The sequence below is a fragment of the Fundulus heteroclitus genome, chromosome 7 (genome assembly GCF_011125445.2).
Source record: "Fundulus heteroclitus isolate FHET01 chromosome 7, MU-UCD_Fhet_4.1, whole genome shotgun sequence".
In the NCBI taxonomy this organism is placed as follows: Eukaryota; Metazoa; Chordata; class Actinopteri; order Cyprinodontiformes; family Fundulidae; genus Fundulus; species Fundulus heteroclitus.
This window is the reverse complement of record NC_046367.1, coordinates 38,256,381-38,276,496: the sequence shown is the minus strand read 5'-3', so window position 1 is coordinate 38,276,496 and position 20,116 is coordinate 38,256,381. Positions and strand designations below refer to the sequence as shown.

Sequence of the window (20,116 nt, the reverse complement as noted above, 5' to 3'; positions counted from 1 at the left end):
GTTTAAGCAGATGATAATGGATGAAGTGATTGTCTTGTAGAAAACTATTTACTATTTTTTATTTTTTGTCTGTAAAGATGCATTTTCTTGCAAGAGAAAAAAAATCGTATTCAGAATAATATCCTGTAAAAGAAACATAAAAAATTAGCTAAAATATATCCATCTTCAACTTTGTGATACAAGCATATTTTTTCTACACAGAAAATTAGCACAGACACCCTATTACAGTCAACTAGATGGTCACAAAGATCATTATCTTAGATGTGAGAATATGTTTAATCTAGGTCATTGCACTGTTTATCAATAGTTAGAATCATTTGCGATTAAACAGCATATCACTGAAGCCAAATTATAAACAAGCAAAAGAAGTTCACACCTCCGTAAAAAAACAATAAAAAAAAAACTAACAGTAAAACAATAAATGAAAATATGACATAAAAGTAAAGGCAATTACAGTTCATCAAAATATTGACTATCAATGCATCTGAAATATATGGCATTGAATTCATTTAAAATGAAAAGTAACGACATCAATAATTCTGCTTCTAACTTTGGTCAACTTATAACCATAAATGAGGGGATTCATGAGGGGAGGAATGACAAGAAACTCCATTGCAATAAAATTTTGCAAAGCTTCAGGTAAGTCTTTGGAACTAAGTCGATTATTAACAATATCAATCATTATAGTCATAATAAAGGTTGACATGGAGATTAAATGTGGAAGGCATGTTTGCATGAACTTTGCCCTGTTTTCTATAGACTTGATACATCTTTTAATGATATACATGTAAGACCATACAATAAAGACACCATGAGATATATATATCATTAGTGTAATGTTTGCAACAATGCCATTGATGAATGTTTCATTAGGAAAACATGCCAGTGACACAATGCTCCAATTCACACAGAAAGGTCTGTTTATATATGGGCTGCATAACCTCAGTCTGGATGTAAGAAAAACAGTGACCGAAACAGTGAAAAATGATGTCAGCCAAAAAAAGCATGTCAGCTTAATGACTCTCTGCTTTGACATGATAGAGTGGTACTTCAGTGGTTGACATATAGCCAGATACCGATCGTATGCCATGAAGGCAAGGATGGACAGATCACAGCAGGCAAAGGAGTACAACACCTGCGCCTGAAGAAGGCAGCCTGAGTAAGAGATGACATGAACAGGAGAGAGCAGATCCCACAAAAATTTTGGATAGAAACCGGCTGTTCCATAAAGGGAATTCAGGCAAAAAGCACACAGCAGAATATACATTGGTTCATGAAGTTGATTGTCCAAGATGATGATCAGAATAAGAGTAACATTTACCAGGACAGTTATGCAGTAACACATCAAACTGAGGAAGAAGAGAGCTGATCTGTGATTCTGGCTTGTTTCGTTCAAACCTGAAAGAAAAAACAATGAAATTGTTGAAACATTATTCATTTTTCAGGGTTAAAAAGCGCCAGCTGCCTGGTACTCTTCAAGTAACCAGACTTGCTTCTCTCTTCACTTAAGTAAAATTGTCAAGATATCAGCCGACAAAATATTTCAGATCATCCAATCAGCATTCCTTAAACCTCTCTGACCCTTTGATTGGTTGAATGTTAGTGACTTCATAAAATTCAGAGCTGATTCCACAGGTGAAAAAAAAAAGACTTCTGAAAGCAAATGTATTTATTTGCATGCATGAACTGCAACATTTTAAAAACATGACTGTCATCTGAGGCCAGGAAAAGTTTATATTTTTAAGAAAGTACCAAAAAGTACACATGATTGACTGGGCATGTTATGTACATGTGCAAACCATGGGTAACAACAATTGTAAAATTTAAATTGCAACTAGAAAGTTGAATGTTATCACAAGTACCTTTGCCTTATCTTGAAGCAAAATGACATCAAAACAATCTGCTAAAAGAGCACAACCTAGCAATCTAGAGACTCTAGCAAGGTAGCTATTTATCCGGCCACGTTGCTTTTCTTCAGTGATATTGTCAAAAAAATAATACAAGACCAGTACATGGTGTGCTTTGCAGTCCCAGTGGTCCGGAGGAGACCTCTTTTATGGACAGAGCGCACCGAGTGGTGGTGCCCCCAAAGGGTCAACAACCACGGGCATTCATTGTGCACATCCATTATTACCAGGAGAAGGAACAAATACAACAACTGGTCAGGCAGAGTGGACAGTGGGTGTTTGGAGGAGAGCAGATTTTCATCTTTACTGACTACAGCGATGACCTGTCTAGGTTCCAGGCTGCCTTTAACAGGGTAAAGAAACTTCTACAGGGAAAAGAGGGAGTCCGCTACGGTCTAATGTATCCTGCCTGTCTCAGGATCGCCATCTATGTTAAATTATAGATGTTAGACTATCCTGAGGCAGTGAAAGACTTCATTAAATCTATGTTTGGTATGCCCCCCGGAGTAACCAGGGCAGAATTAGGTGTGAGGAAACAATATGGTGATGCCAGGTATATAGCTGTCATGATCCTGGTGTGTTTGTATGTATTTGGAGAACCAAGCCACAAGAAATACAAACTGTCTTTAAAGGTCTTAAGACCTTTAAAGATAGCTCATGTCCATTATAAAGAGATATGTTTGTTGAATTCTAGATATTCTAGATCTCATGACTAAAGTTGAAGATTGGAAAAAAGATTGACCAACAAAGCAACACCCTTAGCCATTCCCACAAACCAAACCAAGTCCATCTAGCCTTGCCTTGCTCTATCCCACGGTTATTCCTGATGCCAAGAAATGTGAGCTTCTCTGCTTCAGACTTATCCCCCAGAGGGAACACTCATCCTTTTCAACTTGAGAATCATGGCTTTTGATCTAAACTCCTCTCAGATCGCCCTTTCATTCTGTGATCTACAGGTGTTCTTTATGCCTCGCGATCAACTGAATGGTCCTGACAAAGAATAGGAGATTGAAGCCTCTTACCGATATTATGTGCCTGATCCACCTCAGGAAGTAGTTACGCATCCGTAACCACTGTGAACTTTAATTATACAGGATTGTGGAACGAGTGTGATTTAGTGATATGACACAAAGGGAAGACAGATGATGAAGGAGCAGGAGTCCAAGCTGCGCAGCGAGAGCAGATTAAACACATGATCTTCCAGAATGTATCTGATCTAAGAAAGATGTTGCTCAGCTAAATGTGATCCAGATACGCGAAGATATCAGCTTTGCTAGTATTCAAAGAACTAAATGAATTTGAAAAGCCCACATGAAGATTACGATTAAACTTTTGTTGCTTTTCCCATTCATTGCTTAGATAAATGCTGAAAGTTGTAAATTGTGCTTTTTGGGACATGTAATCACAGAGCATGCTGCATAAGGATAAAGAGTCCTTGATCTTTTTGGTTCCACTTGTATGATGTGAAAGCAAACAGTGATCCTTAACAATGTAGTAGCTTGTTTTTGGGGAACTATGACCTGAAAGGGGATTTAGAGGAGAAACTCAACCTAGATGCACTGAGCTGCCAAAAGCCCTGGTGTGCACTTATGATGTGGTCATGAGAACCACGTCATCAACAAAAGACAAAAAAAAATTAACACCGTCTATATCCCATACCAAACACCATCCGCTCAATGTCTATAAATAGTAAATGGTCTAAACTTTTATAGCACTTTATCCACAATCATTTATTCACATGCAGATGGAAATAAGCTCCAGCTGCCCTGGGGCAGACTGACAGAAATGGGCTTGCCATTATATCGGTGACATGTCTTGCCCAAGGACACAACAATTGAGACGTATGGAGCTGGGGTTTGAACTGGCAACCCATTGGTTATAGGGCGAAATTCCTAGCTCCTATGCCACTGTGACACCACAGAATGCTGCACAGGAACACCACAATCAAGATAAGTCCTCATTCATTAGACCTCTAAAGCACACCTAGCATTTCCAATTTCACTTTCCCCCTTTACTTTCAAAAGAAAAAGTCCCTGCTTAAGGGTTATGACTTTTTACAATGCCAGGGGCTTTGCCCTATGGGGGGGGGGGGGGGGTTGTGTAGTTTACAAACCTATAACTTTTATAACCTTAATTTATACCAAAACATAGTTTTTAAATATTTTAGGCAAGAAAGTACACCTTCAAACTTCATCTTAGCAGTCAGTTCTGCTTTTCTTCCGTGGCAGGAGTAGAGAAAGAGGAGCCGAATCTGTGAAGTGTGTATATCTTATAACCTATAAAAAAATATTTTGCTCCCATCAACAGTCTGCGGTATTGTCCTAAAAAATCCCCCTGGCTATTGTTGCAATGGATGAGGAAAAACGCTACTCATAAAGCTCTAAATTTTAACTCTGTGAGGCAAAGTTTGGATCAGACAGATCAGTTTATTTGAAATTGTGCTTTATATGCATTTATTTATATAAACAGAAGCAGAATAGAATAAAACTTGGCAAATCACACCGGGCAGAATAAGGTAGGATCAGCATAAAAGGGGTTAAGTAGGTATAACACCATCAGCAGAAGCTGTTCATCCTGGTATATCTGGAGTCTGGATGAGTGGCAGGAGGATAGGGAGACAGCTTCTCAGTCTGCCTTTGTCTGTTCGACCTATGCTGTCTTTTTGCAGCCAGTCACTGGATCAGAGTGGTGCTGCAGTTTTCCTCACCACTTCCAATACGTCATTAACCCACTTTGCATAAATGGCCCTTATAAGATGGAAACATGAAAACTGAAAAAGTCCCAGGCTTTGGTTTACCCCAAGAAACCAAAGCCATGGGCTATTAATCCAAGGGCTTGTAATGCAAAAGGGGCTAAAATCAGTTTGACTTGTGGAGTCCTTCCCACCTTGGTAACAAGTAGTTGTCCTCAAAGTATTTTACTTTTTGTTTTGGATACTTTATAGATCAATAAGATTAATAGTTTCTGTGCATTTAACCCATGCTTTTTAGGTAGGGGTGGGCTGCCACTTTGCAGTGACAGGAGGCCACCACTTCCCCATTTATTATAGATTTGCATCTGTTCGGTCTCCCATCTACCTGCATTTAGATTTTCCTCTTGATACTCACCTTGGTGATCCAGACACTAGAGCAACATTGGGACCCCATAGTGTCAAAACATTTTTCTTAGCATACCCCATGGCAAGTTTGCACATAGATAGCATCTTATGGTGGTTTTTGATAATTGGCCACACACTGTTTGTGTTATCAAACAGTAAACTGAGTTGAACTGGGGGGGTTTTGTTTATCCTCCTTCACCACCCTGTTTCTGTTGTTTTCAAACATGCAATTATAGATATTTTATTTTAGCAATTGTCCCATCAGGATCGTCAGTCTGCCTTAAATTGCATATTTTCTTGTCTTTGCCATTTTAAAAGCCTGGCTCAGGGAAATGTGCATGACTTACCTAATATGTTTCTAGGGAAACAGAATTTTGTATCAAAAGTTCCTGGACACTGATGAGTAAAATCAAAATAGTGCAGAACAGTTTAAATTTCACTTGGTCTATTTAAATGTGATATTATTTCTGACAAAAAAACACAAAATATTCATGTTCACCCAGGAATTGTTGCTATATGTTTTACACTTCCACATCTTAGAAAACAACTGTCATACTCCTGATATTTATTTATGGAGGTTTTTATTAATGACAAAGATATCAAAGAATTGCTTGCAAAAGAGGACAATTATATATTGTGATTTAAAATATCAGTAAGAAAGAGTAAGTTGGATTACAGCTGAAACATTTTTCTTCAGTTTTTGCCATATGCATCTCTCTACAGTAAATTTCTGCTGACAGACTCCTCCCGGAAGCACACTACTCTGTTAAACAGGTCAACATCTTAGCCGTGAGATGAGATCTCTGTCATTGCATGTCACTAATAACAAAAAAAACAACAACATTTTGGATCAAACAAGAGCAACGATGGAATTAAATTTTAAGCAGACATAACTGGTTCACCATCACACGTGGGAAAAAATTATTTATGCTATAAACAAACTGTTATGCATGCAAACTGGTCAAAACCATTCAAGGATAAATGAGGCACATATTTTTTAAGAAAAAGTAATGGCAGGTTCTGAAAATATTGCTCATAATTACATCCGAAACACGCGTGCGATTAAATCGATTTCATTTTTAATGTAACAAACTCGATAATTCTTTTCTTTACTTTGGTCAACTTGAAACCATAAATGAGTGGATTCATGAGGGGAGGGATGACAAGAACTTCTACTGCAATAAAGTTTTTCAGTGTCTGAGGTAAGTCTTTGGATCCAAGTCGATCATTAACAATTTCAATAAGAACAGTCAGAAAGAAAGTGATTAAAGCAATTAAATGCGGCACACATGTCTGCATGAACTTTGCCCTGTTTTCTATAGACTTGATACATCTTTTAATGATATACATGTAAGACCATACAATAAAGACACTATGAAATATATATATTATTATTGTAACGTTTGCAACAATGCCATTGATGAATGTGTCTCTGGGAAAACATGCCAGTGACACAATGATCAAATTCACACAGAAAAGTCTGTTAATATATGGGCTGCATAACCTCAGTCTGGACGTAAGAAAAATATTGACTGCGACGATGAAAAATGATGTCAGCCAAAAAAAACATGGCAGCTTAATGGCACTTTGCACTGACATGACAGAGTGGTACTTCAGTGGTCGACATATAGCTAGATACCGATCGTATGCCATGAGGGCAAGGATGGACAGATCACTGCAGGCAAAGGAGTACAACACCTGCGCCTGAAGAAGGCAGCCTGAGTAAGAGATGGCATGAACAGGAGAGAGCAGATCCCACAGAAATTTGGGATAGAAACCGGCTGTTCCGTAAAGCGCGTTAATGCAAAAAGCACACAGCAGAATATACATTGGTTCATGAAGTTGATTATCCAAGATGATGATCAGAATAAGAGCAACATTTACCAGGACAGTTATGCAGTAACACATCAAACTGAGGAAGAAGAGAGCTGATCTATAATTCCGACTTGTCTCGTTCAAACCTGAAAGGAAAAACAATGAAATTGTTGAAACATTATTCATTTTTACCAGCTCAGAAATGTGTCTATAATTTCAAATATGACCAGCTCTCTTCGAGTGACCAGTCTCACATGTTTGCAGGCTTTAGTAAAACCATCAACATCAGCTGAGCAAGGATTTCCAAACAGCCAATCAGAGTTATTTCAAACCCTGGGGTTAGATTTGGGGCGTGGGCGGTGGACTTTCCAGCTGATTCCACTTGGAAAGACAGGAGTGGTACATCTCGAGGGGGATCCGGAGGCCAGGCATGATCAGTAAACTATCTACAAAGATGTTCCAACACTGAGAGGTAAGAAAGTTCTGGAAGTCGTAGGATGTCCGTTCATTTGCACTAACCCTGCCGTAACAGCTGACAATGAAAACTGGGGGTGCGTTACAACGCAATACTATGTACTGGAACATACTGGATATTTAAATTAGTTCGGCCCAGCCAAAATGTACTTTTCCTCCAGCAAAAGCCTTGTGAAATCCTTTCAAAATGAATAAATTAACCCTAATTAAAACCAAAATGGAATTGGAATCCTGGAAAATCAAAAGTCAGACACATGATCAGATAAAATTACTCTTTTGCTGTTAGATTCTATATTTTCTGTAGCTCCCCACAGACCCAATGAGTGTTTACAAACCTGCTAATGGTTGCATGCGTTTTTGATATGATCAAGAATTGTTTACACTGTTTCTCAGATGATAATATCCATTTGCACAGAACTTAGCCTCCCCGAAGTGTTTGCATAGACAATCATACATCTGCATTTACTCCTGTTGGCTGCTATGCCAGCCTTAAGCGGAAGAGACCCATCCAAGATGGCGGCGCTGCAGGACGCGCTCCAGCACCTAATGATGGGTTTACGTACATGATATCTATGGTTATGGGTAACTGAGTGCGGAAGAAGTGATGGCAGATGCTCTCAGACAACTGTTCAGATTATCTTTATGGCACTAGCACTGCAAATTCAACCAGTTTCCATCAAAATGTTCGTATAGTAAGAAAAAAAGTACCTTATGACACGCAAATTAAAAAAATAATAAAGTCTATTTAACCCGTGACGTCATAGTCCAAGCTAAAGCCCGAATTCCGACGGAAAGTGAACGCATCGTCAGCGACATCTCTGTTTATCACTGGATATCGACGCAGCTGCTTTAGATTGCTCCGGGTTTTCGCCAACAGCAGCTGAGCAATTAAACTGTCAGCTGTGCAGATAAATGGCGTAGAACCGCCGCTAATATCAACCCTGTTTATGAGACATTCCACTTCCCAGGTCGGGATTCAAGACTTTTTCCGGCATATTTGTCCCGCTGTGGTGGCCTCGGTTGGAGGACAGCGGCGTTTGGTAAGCTGCCTAGTGAAATGGACTGAATTTATTGCTCTTTTCTAGTCATACTGACCACTCTAAGTGCTTCACGCTGTAGCCACGTTCACCCAGTCGCAGTCATACACAGTTTGGGCACATGTGACAGGAAGAAGCTGGAATCGAACCTGCAATCTTGGGATTGCAACCCACTAAGCCACAGTCGCCCCACGTAAGGTGGATTTACACCTGTCCAAAGTCCCACTCGGGTTTGCCTTCCCTTTTCACAAGCTGCTGGGCTGGGTGGCCCCGTTTCCTCTGGCCAGATGTTCTGCACTAACTTAATTAAGGAACATCTTCATTTATAAGAGCTTTTAAAAGACTACAGCATCAAAAAAAAAAAAAAAAAAAAAAAAAAAAAAAAAAAAAAAAAATATATATATATATATATATATATATATATATATATATATATATATATATATATATATATATACCAAAATGTATGTTTGGTCAATTATTGACTGTGTTTACTCTCACAATGCTTCATGGGGGGAATTAACTTACTTATTCAATTTTATTAATATAGGGCCAATACATGAAACACATCATCTTGATGCACTTTGCAAAGTCAAATTAAATCAAATTATACAGATTGGTCAAAAAGTTTCCCACCTAAGGAAACCCAGCAGATTGCATCAAGTCTTCCTCCTGAAAGAGTGTAGAGCCACAGTGTACAGTCGTCTGCATTATTGATGGCTTTGCAGCAATCCCTCATACTGAGCAAGCATGAAGTGACAGTGGAGAGGAAAACCTCCAGCAGAACCAGAACCAGGCTCAGTGTGGACAGTCACCTGCCTTGATTATATGGTACTCGCAGATGATATGTCTTTCTTGGATAATGTCAGAGGTAACAGAACACCAGACCTATGAAGTGAAAAAAAAAAAAAAAATTAACAAAAGGGTAAAAGACACATTCCTGACACATCATCCAGGCAGAGCTTTTTTTCTAAAGGGGTCTATGACAACTATTGTACAGGTATAGGCTGCATCTAAAGAAATAATATTGTAAAAAAGGCTCAGTAAATTTTCGCAAATTTTTCGGAGGCGAGACTCATTCAAAAGATTCAATGGGTTGCCAGTTCAAACACACAGTGAAATATTTCAAGCCTGTAATTCTAATAAATTTTGATGATCGTGGCTTACAGATGATCAAAAAACAGAATTTAGTGTCTCAGAAAATCAAAATATTTGGAATAGAAAAGGGATGTTTTAATCATAAATGTAAGATAACAGAAAAATATGTTAATTTCCATTCACTGAGTACTTGGTTGGGGCTCCTTCTGCATGAATTACTGCATCAATGCGGCGTGTCATGGCGGCGATCAGCCTGTGGTTCTGCTGAGGTGGAATAAAAGCCCAAGGTGCTTTGATACAGGTCTTCTCATCTTTGACAACACCCATTGTGTTCTCCACTGACAGACTGAGAGACCACTTAAAGAGGCTCGGGATACCATGTTTCCCCCCCCCCCCCCAATGTTTAACTTTTTCGGAATATTCTAATTTTCTGAGACACTGAAATGTGGATTTTCGTTATCTGTAATCCACAACAGTCAACATTACAACAGATAAAAACATTAAATACTTGCAAATCTATTGTTCCATTTGTTAGTTGGTTTTGAGTTGGACCAAAATGCAAAGAGAAACTAGAGTTTGAGTTGAGCATAGTGAAAGTTTTAATAATAGAACTTGAAACGTGTAGATCTGGAGCAGGCTAACAGGGCATTAAGCACAGAGGAGTATTTGGCAGCATAACAGTTCAGCAAGGAACAATATAATACCAAAAAAGTCCCAGAAATATGAGTTCATCATAATAAATATTGTTACCCAAAATTTTAGGCAATACTATCCTAATCAAATATCCTTTTGGGATTACTAAGCCCAACCATAACCTATAGGAAAAGTGGATCACACTCAACACAAAACTTAAAAAAAGCTCATCATGATCCGAGGACCTTTTATTTAAAAGAGAAAATCATCAGAAACAACAGAAAATAAAATGAACTATAAATGAAATAAGTGGCCGGTAGACCCCTTAATAAAAGCTGGGAAAACAATTTTATTGATGGGTATCAGAGTAAAAGAAATGGCTATGTAAAATGCACACCACACTTTTCAGATTTTTCAAATTGGCAAAAACCTTTAACAACTTCTGTCCAGTTCACATTTCGGCACCATTGATCTGTCATACAAAATACAATAAGATTTCTGGTTATGTGACAAAAAATAATTGCGGCACTGTATCTAGTGAATAACATAAATTAACTGTTAATGATAATTTCTCTAGTCTCACTGCCCCGTGCTGTGATTAACCTCTCTTGGCGATTTAAACAAGTAAACAAAGACAGCAAGTCACAACTTTTGGGACTCAATACCTCAGTGTACAGAGCTGTTGCATGTTTCAAACCGGGGAAAGATGTATGCCTAAGTTAACTCCTTTGATATTTTAAAACTTAATGAGAACCCTTGGGATGGGTTATGCTCTCTGCCTCATTTGGAAATGGTCAATAGGTCATTATTACTATCCCTCAGGTGCAATTAAGCTAGCTTTGCTTTCTCTGAGGGCCATTGTGCAGAATTTAAAAAATAGTTTCTCCATTTGCAAATGGTCAAGTAAAAAAAGAAAAAAAAACCCAGCTTTGACAAACAAAGGGAAAAACAAAGTATGACTTTCTCAGCCATGTTCGGTGCTTCTGTTATGACTTATTGTTCTCAAATTAAAGTAAAACACTCAGACTTGCTTTCGAAGAAGTGTGCAGACCTGTGGAAAGGATCAGTTCAAAGCTTAATTGTCATTATTCCAGTTAATTACCACTTTATAATCATAATTATCTTCAGCCACTGGTATAAAGTTCTGTGAAACTTTTAAAAAGTGATGCAATTCAATATGTTTTCCAGCTGCTGCTCACAAGCTGTTAATGACATCTTCAGTGTCACTGTTTTCATGGCACATCTGTGTGGAGTTTTGTTTTGTCAAAACATTATGCACACCATGTTGCCAGAAAGAACGGGTCAATGAACTTTGGACACATGAACAAAATCCCTTTTTTAAAATTAATGTTTAATATGATGTGGAGCCACACTATGCAGCTTGAATGACTTCAGCCGTTTTGAGAAGATTTAACAGTAGTGAAGCTCATTTGCAGAATGTGAGTTTCTAAAGCTAACTTTTTGGTTAGCTGTGCCTAGGGCTGGTAATATATTTAAAAAGAATTAAAATATTGATCATTGCTTTGTTGGGACACCTGATTTGTAAGTTGAGTGAATTTGCAAATCTTGATGATCGGTCTGGAGCTTTATTGTACCAGACCGATCATCAAGATTAGTGCTATACTATTTTGTTGTTCCGGAACGATACACTGCAAAAAGGGAACAAAAAGTAAGTAACAATTTCTTGAAATTATTGTATTTGTTCTTGACTTGTGCAGGTAAATAAGATTATCTGTCAATGGAATAACGTTTTTGCACTTAAAACAGGAACAACTCATATCCGCCTTATTTCCAGTGCAGTATATCTAATTATCCTATTATAGTGGTCAAAATACTCATTCCATCGGCAAATAATCTCATTTTTCTGCCCAAATAAAGGACAAATACACCCATTTCAAGAAAACTTTATTTACTTTTAGTTCCATTTTTGCAGTGTATGATGTTGACAGTCTAAAAACACAGAGGTGTATTGTTTCCATAAATGTGTAAAACAAATGCATTTATATTGATGACACCAACAGTATGATTTAAAGAAAACTTGTGTCATACTATAATAAGTGTCATGGAAAGATTATTATTAATATTATGGTTACAGTCAAGAAACCTAGTTGCACTGTTTTTCTGCACGATTGCATAGGTTTATGTAATTTGACAAAATCATGAATTAGTTAGTCTGTCTGAGGTGTTGTTGTAGAAATGTGGCGTGAAAGGGTTAAATATGAGGCCCAGCAGCCGTTAGCCAAGAGCTCAGCAGCTGAGTTAACAGGACCTCTGACATCAGAGGCAGCTCTCATAACACCACTTTTATTCACCGTTGTTCCTCTTTTGTCCATGTTCTATAATCTTCTAAACTTCATCTTGATTAATCCTTAAAAAAAAAATGCCAATGATTGTTTCACTGCTTTTCTTTTTTTCTTTTCTGAATAACCAGGAAGTCCAGAAGGGAAGACCTCACAGGTGTCTGAGAGGAGGCGTGAAAGTAAATCTGTAAGCCAGTCACCGTTTTAACAGAGAAGGTCACCAGAGAGAAACGAGGGACTGAAGGAGGCAAAAGACGAACTTTGCTCCAAAGCCAGAGACAATTTACAGCTGGCGGCGGACAACCGAGTGAGAAAACATTTCAATGGCATACCGACTTTTTGAAGGGAAGGAACATGCTTCCATCTACCAACAGTACCGTTTTACGCCTCCGTCTGGGCTCAAGGACATTATCATTCAGTACTTGGACAAAAAGGCAAGCCCTGTGTGGAAATAATCTGATTACTCTAATCAACATTTAACGGTACCACTCTGTAATGAGGTACTTATCATGTCTCTATCTACAGAAAGGACCGCCGCATGAGCTCGCTGTAGACCTGGGATGTGGAACGGGTCAGCACACTCGGCTACTGGCGCCGCACTTCAAAGAAATCGTCGGCATCGACGTCAGCGAGTGCCAGCTGGAGGAGGCGCGGAGCGTGCCGGGTTACACCAACATCACGTACCGGTAGGCGGCGGCCAGCGGTTCTGTGTGTGCAGATGTTTACTGGCAAAGAATGCTGGTGAAGATTCTCAGTCATCCAGGTCATGGTCATTCCAAAAAAAAGTAAAAAACAAAGCAACTGGACTTGTTTTCCGTAGTAGAAGACATTTCGCTTCCTCTCCAGGAAGCTTTCTCAATTCAAAAGGTCTAGAGTAATGATGAGTACCAAGCTTTATACTACTGCCAAACAAAGGCCTTGTACGTTTTTGAGAGTTGGAACCTAAGGCCTCCTCTAAAGCCATTACGATACATCTATAGAATTAATTCCAGCCAATCATCACCTCAATTCCCACCCTCATATGGGTGATCAAAACATCACTCCTTTAACCCAGGCCAATAACAACCCTAACGACTCCTCGTTACAGAGGAGTGGACCAGTTTCGGTCCACTCCTCTGTAACGAGGAGTGGACCGAAACTGGTCCACTCCTCGTTACAGAGGAGTGGACCAGTTTCGGTCCAATCTGCTGGCTTAATGTCTTTAACGACCGGCCATTACTAAGAGGTGGACCTGTTTCGGTTGAATTTGCATGTTATCTAAGCCATTACAAGGCCTTTGTTTGGGCAGTAGTATAAAGCTTGGTACTCATCATTACTCCAGACTTTTTGACTTGAGAAAGCTTCCTGGAGAGGAAGCGAAACGTCTTCAGCTACGGAAAACAAGTCCAGTTGCTTTGTTTTTTACTTTTTTTTGGACTGGCAAAGAATGGAATCCCTTTCATATGCGAAATAACACCGCAGCCAGGTTGAAATAATGTGCTGAATATCTGCACGCTGAGGTTAAACCTTTTACCATTACTGCTCCACCGCTCATTGTTCTTCTTTCACTGACATTAGCAATAAAATCAGGAATTATCTAAACCAAAGTGCCTCACAAAAAAAATTTAGAATAAATAAATAAAAATAAAACACAATAAAAATAAAAAACAAATGTCAAATGAAAAAACAATTAAATTAGATGCACTTAAACAATACAATACCTGATCCTCAAGCTTCAATTAAAAGCCAGCATGAAATAAGTTAATAGTAGTGGTGCTAAAGGTATTTAATTGGTGAACCATAAAAAGCCGTAAAAAGTCAGACACCTTTCAAGTCACTCAAGTGTGGGGGCTGTTGTTGATCATTGTAGCTCCGTCTGGTTTTTAACCAAGGCTTATACCCAAAGTAAAAGGATTTTTATCTTTTTTAAATACTTAGTTCTGCTTGTACTTCATATCGACTGGATTATTGTAACCCTTTAAACATTGTTGCTCATCAGGACTGCCTTTTATGACTGCAGTTGATCCAGAATTACCGCTTGTCTCCAGACATGAGCTGAAACCTGCAAACAAAGGCTGCGTTCACGCTGCAGGTCCTAATGCTCAATGCCGGTGTGTTTTTTTTATTTTATTTAATTTTTTTAATTTATTTTTTTCCTTCCCCCTTTGGGTGCTGGCCGCTCATTCTATTAAATGCGACCGCTGTAACACTGCTGTCTGAACGGTTCAAGACTGCAAAGTGACCCACAAACGCAGACGACAGGAGACGTTACACAGCAGCACGCCGTTTATTGAAGTAATGGTGAATGTCATTGTTTCTAGAAGTGATCAATAAAGGTTAGTTCAAAAAAAACAACAACAAAAAAAAACATGCCGTCCGGCGTCTCTCTTTATAATTAAAGAGAGACGCCAGACCAAATCATAGCAAGACGAAGTAAGGTAAGACAAAAGCAACAGCGGAGCGCGAAGATCCAACCCAAAACTAACTTCACTGCGGTTCGACTTGGGGGTTATATAGGTGGTATGTCCCCATTAATTATCTTCAGCCTCTGATTCTCTCGTCCTCTGGAAGTAAGTGGAAACCCGATTTTGAGCGCCCTCTGACATAAAAGCTCCCCTTTTCAGTAGCCATCCTCTTCTCAAGAGGAGCAGTCAGACATGCTAGTGCGACTCACGGCATAAGATAAGATGGCTGGTATCGTCTGGGGGTAGAAGAGGGGAGGAGGAGGGGAGAAGGCTGTTTGCTTGATGCTTGGTGCTCTGTTTGGAGGATATGAGTTACCTAGAAAGATTCAATTCAATTTTATTTATATAGCGCCAATTCATGAAACATGTCATCTCAAGGCACTTTACAAAGTCAAATTCAATCAGATTATACAGATTGGGTCTGATTATACAGATTGGTCAAATATTTCCTATATAAGGAAACCAGTTGATTGCTTCAACGTCCTGACAAGCAGCATTCACTCCTGGAGAAGCGTAGAGCCACAGGGAGAGTCGTCTGCATTGTACATGGCTTTGCTGCAATCCCTCATACTGAGCAAGCATGAAGCGACAGTGGAAAGAAAAACTCCCCATTAACGGTAAGGTAAAACCTCCAGCAGAACCAGAACTAGGCTCGGTGTGAACGGTCATCTGCCTCGACCCACTGGGGGTTACAGAAGACAGAACAGAGACACAACAAGAGAAACAGAAAAGCACAGAAGCACACATTGATCCAGTAATCTGTTCTACATTAGATGGTAGTAGCGGGTGAGCCGTCTTCTCTGGATGATGTCACAGTTAACAGAACGCCAGACCAGGTGTACCTACTATGAAGAAAAAGAGAGAGAACAGAAAGTTAAAAGCTGAAATGACAACAGTCATTTCAATGTAATGCAACGCAAGATAACCTGTTTTCTGATCTGTTTTTGAGGAATGAAACAACGAGCAGGTCCTTTGGCATTCATTTTTGATATTAACATGGCGTTACACAGCAGCACGCTGTGCACAACGGATCACACCATGACCCTCAAAACCACAGAAACATTAAAATGTCATGGTCCCTTTTTAAAGTTGTCATAATATGGCGTTATGCTGGGTCCGTTCTTAGCTCACTTTCTTTCTGTGTTGCATTTGCAGTACGGGGACAGCAGAAGAGCTTCCTTTTGAGGATGGCACTGTGGACTTGTTGACAGCATCTTCAGCGGCACACTGGTTCGACAGGTCCAGGTTTCTGATGGAGGCCAACCGGGTCTTGAAACCGAGGGGCTGCATCGCTCTGCTGGGCTTCATTGACACTAACATCAGCTTAAACTACAAGGACTGTGGAGACAAGCTAAACCGGATCTACCAGGAGGTAAGTGTAGACCTAAACGCACGGGATTCTTATGGTCCAGGATCAGTGTTACAGCTCAGCAGAAGGCTTTATTCTGCAGCAGATATTTTTTGTACATATACACAAATGTTCACATCACTAACCTCACATCCGGAGAGCAGCAAGCAGCCACTGCATTTCCCATTCGTCTCGTTTTTACGAACTTTCCAGCATGGAAAGACATAAACCGGAATCATTGGGGAATTTCCTTCTTAACTTCTTTCTTCTTTATTTTGTATAATCAGAAAATGAAGCTGCACAGTGTTAACATATACATGACTATTCCACAATTCTGTTGGGTTAGAAATTGTTGCTAAGGCCTTTTTTATTTATTTATTTGTATTCTTGCAGCAGATGACATTAAGAACCGCCCATCCTTGAGCCTGTCTCACGGTGCGATGTAAGACCGCAGACTTAGAGCCACGACCTAAGACACGATTTTCCTTTTTAAAATGGTTCATACCACGAAGACCCTTCAGGGAACCTCAGTCCATATCTATTCTTTGACAAACAGGGAGCCAGTGCAGTGATTTGATATGGGCCATTTTGCTGGTGTCAGTCAGGTCTCTGGCAGCTGCCTTTATTGATTTTATTTTATTACAGAGGACTGTGAAAACAATGTTGCAGTAATCCAACCCACTGAAAATAAAGCATGACCCAGTTTTTCTGTGTTCTGTTTTGACAGGAAACCAATTATTCTGGAAGTGTTTTTAAAATATAGTAAATTGATTGTATGGGGTTAATGTTGAAGCAGAAAGTTACTCCAAGGCTTCTTGCATCCTCTGTGCATCCTTTAGCCCTATAGGCAGGGCAAGGCAAATTTATTTGTATAGCACATTGCAGTACAGAATTAATGCAAAGTGCTTTACATGATTAAAATATAGGAAAATAAAACAGAATAAAAGCAAGTAGGAATAAAATGTAGAAACAAAATAGAACAAGGTAAAATAGAAACTAAAAGCAAACATTAAAAACAGTTGGCCTACAAAGTTGAGCTAATGATATAGAGACTAGCTGAGCCACGCTGATCTCAAGCCTCAAAGTTTTGGTACCAAAAACAGGGATTTCTGTTTTACCTAAACTAAGCTGGAGGAAATTCTGACCCATCCAGTGATTTATACACTGGATTTATATTTACACACTGACTCAATGAGTGTAGTGGATTAAGACCATGCAGTGACACGGAGGTGGAAAGCTTTATGTAAGCATACATATAGTAGGAGATGCTGCAGCACTCTGTAATCTGAGCTAGCGGTATTACATAGATGAAAAATGACCCAAGAACGGACCCTCGAGGAACCCCAGGATTCATAATTGTTCACCCAGATTTATAATTACCAAATGACACAAAGCAATTCCTGTGTGACAAATAAGATCTGAACCAATTTGAACCAGTCTTTCCATTAATATGGATGGAAAGTGACACTTGACACTTGACACTGCCTCTCTCCCATTTAGGACCGAGAAGCTACACCAACGTACCTTCTCCAGACCTTCTGTGTTACATTAATGCACAGTTACTGTGTATATAGCTGGATTCTGTATATATATATATTTTGTCTGCACCATCAACACCAAGTCAAATTCCTTGTAAGTGCAAACCTACTTGGCAATAAACTTGATTCGGATTCAGTATGTTATGATAAACATTGTCAAATGCAGGACTGAGATTCACTAAAACCCAGGCAGAAACTCTACCAAACTTTTACCAATGCTGTCAGGGCTGGAAAGCACAGATGAGATGTTTTATTATAAAAAATGTATTCATAAACTGCCTTTTTGTTTATCTTTTCATTTATGCTGTACAGAGTCCTTGAGTGTTTTGTACAGTGTCCTTGTGTTTTCAAAGGCACTTGAAATAAAATGTAGTATTATTATTATTATTATTATTATTATGCTGGAAGTGTTAGGTTGGATATGGGGCCTGTAATGACCCATTACTGGTGTCTAGATTTGGTTTCCTTAAAAGAAGTCTGATACCTGCAGTTTTCTGGGCCGGTGGAAAATGGCCTGATTGGAGAGAACCCTTTACTATCTGCAATATTTTAGGAGCAACACACCTAAAAACAGTTTTGAAAACCTGGTGAGAAACAAAAGCAGCAAGTTGTGGATTCCTGGCTACAAACCTGTTGGCGAAACAAAATCCATTTTGTTGAAAGTATTTAGATGTAATGATTCTTGAGCCATTGGAGACGTCACCAGGTTGTCAGAGGTGGAGCCAAGGATCTTCTAGCCTTTATTCTTTGAATTTTGTCTTTGAACAAACCTGCAGTCATTGCAGGACTTCTTGGATAAGCGTTTAGGAGGGCCTTGTGGTGATGAGTTTCTCAGCCTGTCAACAATAGCAAGCAAAATTTGTGCATTGTGGCTGTTTTTATCCACAAGATCAAATAAAGATAACCGCATCTCTCTTCTCAGCTTCTGATTATAGAGGCTTTCCTTATAAAGTTATTATCCTGAAGCGTTTTAATTTTTCTTTGAGCATTCCTGCACGTTGGTTTTTCTTTCCAGATAAAACTTTTTTTAATCGTGGCAATTCCATCCATAAGCCTCACAATATTCACATTTGAGCTGTCCATAAGGTCAGAACAAGACGCTATGGGCAGACTGGATATTGTTGATAATCTGCATTTCCTCACCTTCAGGTGAAGGAGCTGCTGCAGCCGTACACGTCCAACCCAGTTGCTGCGTCTGAGAGTAAACTGCAAGACTTGTACGATGCCATACCCTTTCCAGACAAGGAGAGGTAACCATCGCTGGTATTATACAAAGGTTTCATTACATTAGAGGCACCTTTAACCTGACCAGTGGTTCTAGATTTAATACAAAGAAATGAACAAATCAAAATGAATCTGATCTTTTCATTGTCTTTTTTTTTTTGTCCCGTGTTGCTCCAACAGGATCGAGAGTTATCAGAACAAATCCATGATCTCTGTCAGCAGGTTGGTGGGTTTTATTAGCAGCTGGTCCATGTACCATTCCTACAAGAGAAAAGACCCTCAAGGTGCTGAAGACCTGCTGGCCAACATCCAGAAGAGGTAACAAACACAGTCCAACGTTTGCACTTCACGTTTTGTTGTCTCGTTACAACGGCTGTGGAGAATTATACCCGTGTGAATATTCTCCTCGCAGGTTCCTGGACGAAATGGGCGCCTCTTCTCCTGACACTGAAATAGAGCGGGAGTGGGAATATTTCTGCGTCCTGGCTTCAAAGCCCCTGTGATCAACTGATACTAGCAATGTTTTTTTTTTTTTTTTTTTTTTTTTTTTTCTAAGATGTTGCCATTTATAATTCAGTAAAGCTAAGATCAATCAGAGTATGTACATTTGTGCTTAACAGGTCTAAAACCCTGGCAGAATTTCACATTTTTCGGGTGCTTTCTGGGAAATATGAATGATGTAAAAAATGTTTCTGCTACACAATGTTTGGGTTACGGTGGGTTTATAGTCAAGGTGTGTATTAAGTTTTGGTCAAGGTTAGGCATATATCTGGTTTCTGGAATTAGGGAAGTAACTATAAAGCTTTATTAATAAGGGTAGAAATACAAACTTTTTGTTTCTACGTTCTGTAGGGCAACGAAAAGTGACACCAAGACAAACTAAATGCCAACAAATGGCTGCCTGTAGCCTCCAATCAGCCCAAACTCTGTACTGTATGAGGTGCAAGTTGGAGGAATCTCCCGACGTGAGGAGATTTTCTCAACAGCTGCCATGCTGCATTCAGGTACGGCTGGGTAGTCGCACCATGAAAAGGGCTCTAATTTATTTTTTTTTTTTAAAAATATATTCTGAACATCAACACTGATTGTTTTCAAATGGATTTATATTGTTGGTAAAGCCATCTATCCAGGTGTTGGCTGTTCCTGCTTTTACCACTTTGTCCATTGAAAACAATCCAAGTAAATCTCCAGTTCTTTAGTT

The 20,116-nt window shown here is 39.2% G+C and overlaps 3 protein-coding genes across 4 annotated transcripts; 1 reads left to right on the top strand and 2 right to left on the bottom strand.

Moving 5' to 3' along the window:
• Positions 1–482: 482 nt before the first annotated feature.
• Positions 483–1,438, bottom strand: LOC105935642 (olfactory receptor 11H6-like). Its single transcript, XM_012876160.2, has one exon. The coding sequence runs from the start codon at positions 1,436–1,438 to the stop codon at positions 506–508; it is 933 nt and encodes a 310-aa protein (XP_012731614.2). The 3' UTR covers positions 483–505.
• Positions 1,439–5,586: 4,148 nt separating this feature from the next.
• LOC105935648 (olfactory receptor 11H6) lies at positions 5,587–8,494 on the bottom strand. The gene is made up of 3 exons (XM_036139596.1): positions 8,389–8,494; positions 7,074–7,265; positions 5,587–6,965 (listed from the first exon to the last, which is right to left on the bottom strand). Exon 3 carries the CDS (start codon positions 6,910–6,912, stop codon positions 6,067–6,069), a length of 846 nt encoding a protein of 281 aa, XP_035995489.1. The 5' UTR covers positions 6,913–6,965; positions 7,074–7,265; positions 8,389–8,494; the 3' UTR covers positions 5,587–6,066.
• Positions 7,180–19,602, top strand: zgc:162396 (class I SAM-dependent methyltransferase). Of its 2 annotated transcripts, none has more exons than XM_021323402.2 (7): positions 7,180–7,291; positions 12,493–12,795; positions 12,887–13,047; positions 15,961–16,177; positions 18,841–18,941; positions 19,096–19,233; positions 19,328–19,454. In XM_021323402.2, exons 2-7 carry the CDS (start codon positions 12,685–12,687, stop codon positions 19,416–19,418), a joined length of 819 nt encoding a protein of 272 aa, XP_021179077.2. In that variant the 5' UTR covers positions 7,180–7,291; positions 12,493–12,684; the 3' UTR covers positions 19,419–19,454. The 2 variants fall into 2 exon arrangements, with proteins under 2 accessions (XP_021179077.2, XP_012731630.2); XM_012876176.3 differs by lacking the exon at positions 7,180–7,291 and adding an exon at positions 8,099–8,333 and having other exon boundaries at positions 19,328–19,602.
• The last annotated feature ends 514 nt before the right edge of the window (positions 19,603–20,116 follow it).

Coding starts and splice junctions, on each gene's coding strand:
- LOC105935642 (XM_012876160.2), bottom strand. CDS start 1,438: ATGAATAATGTTTCAACAATTTCATTGTTTTTTCTTTCAGGTTTGAAC.
- LOC105935648 (XM_036139596.1), bottom strand. CDS start 6,912: ATGTGTTACTGCATAACTGTCCTGGTAAATGTTGCTCTTATTCTGATC.
- zgc:162396 (XM_012876176.3), top strand. CDS start 12,685: ATGGCATACCGACTTTTTGAAGGGAAGGAACATGCTTCCATCTACCAA. Junction 13,048..15,960: donor TACACCAACATCACGTACCG/GTAGGCGGCGGC, acceptor TTGCATTTGCAG/TACGGGGACAGCAGAAGAGC. Junction 16,178..18,840: donor TAAACCGGATCTACCAGGAG/GTAAGTGTAGAC, acceptor CCTCACCTTCAG/GTGAAGGAGCTGCTGCAGCC.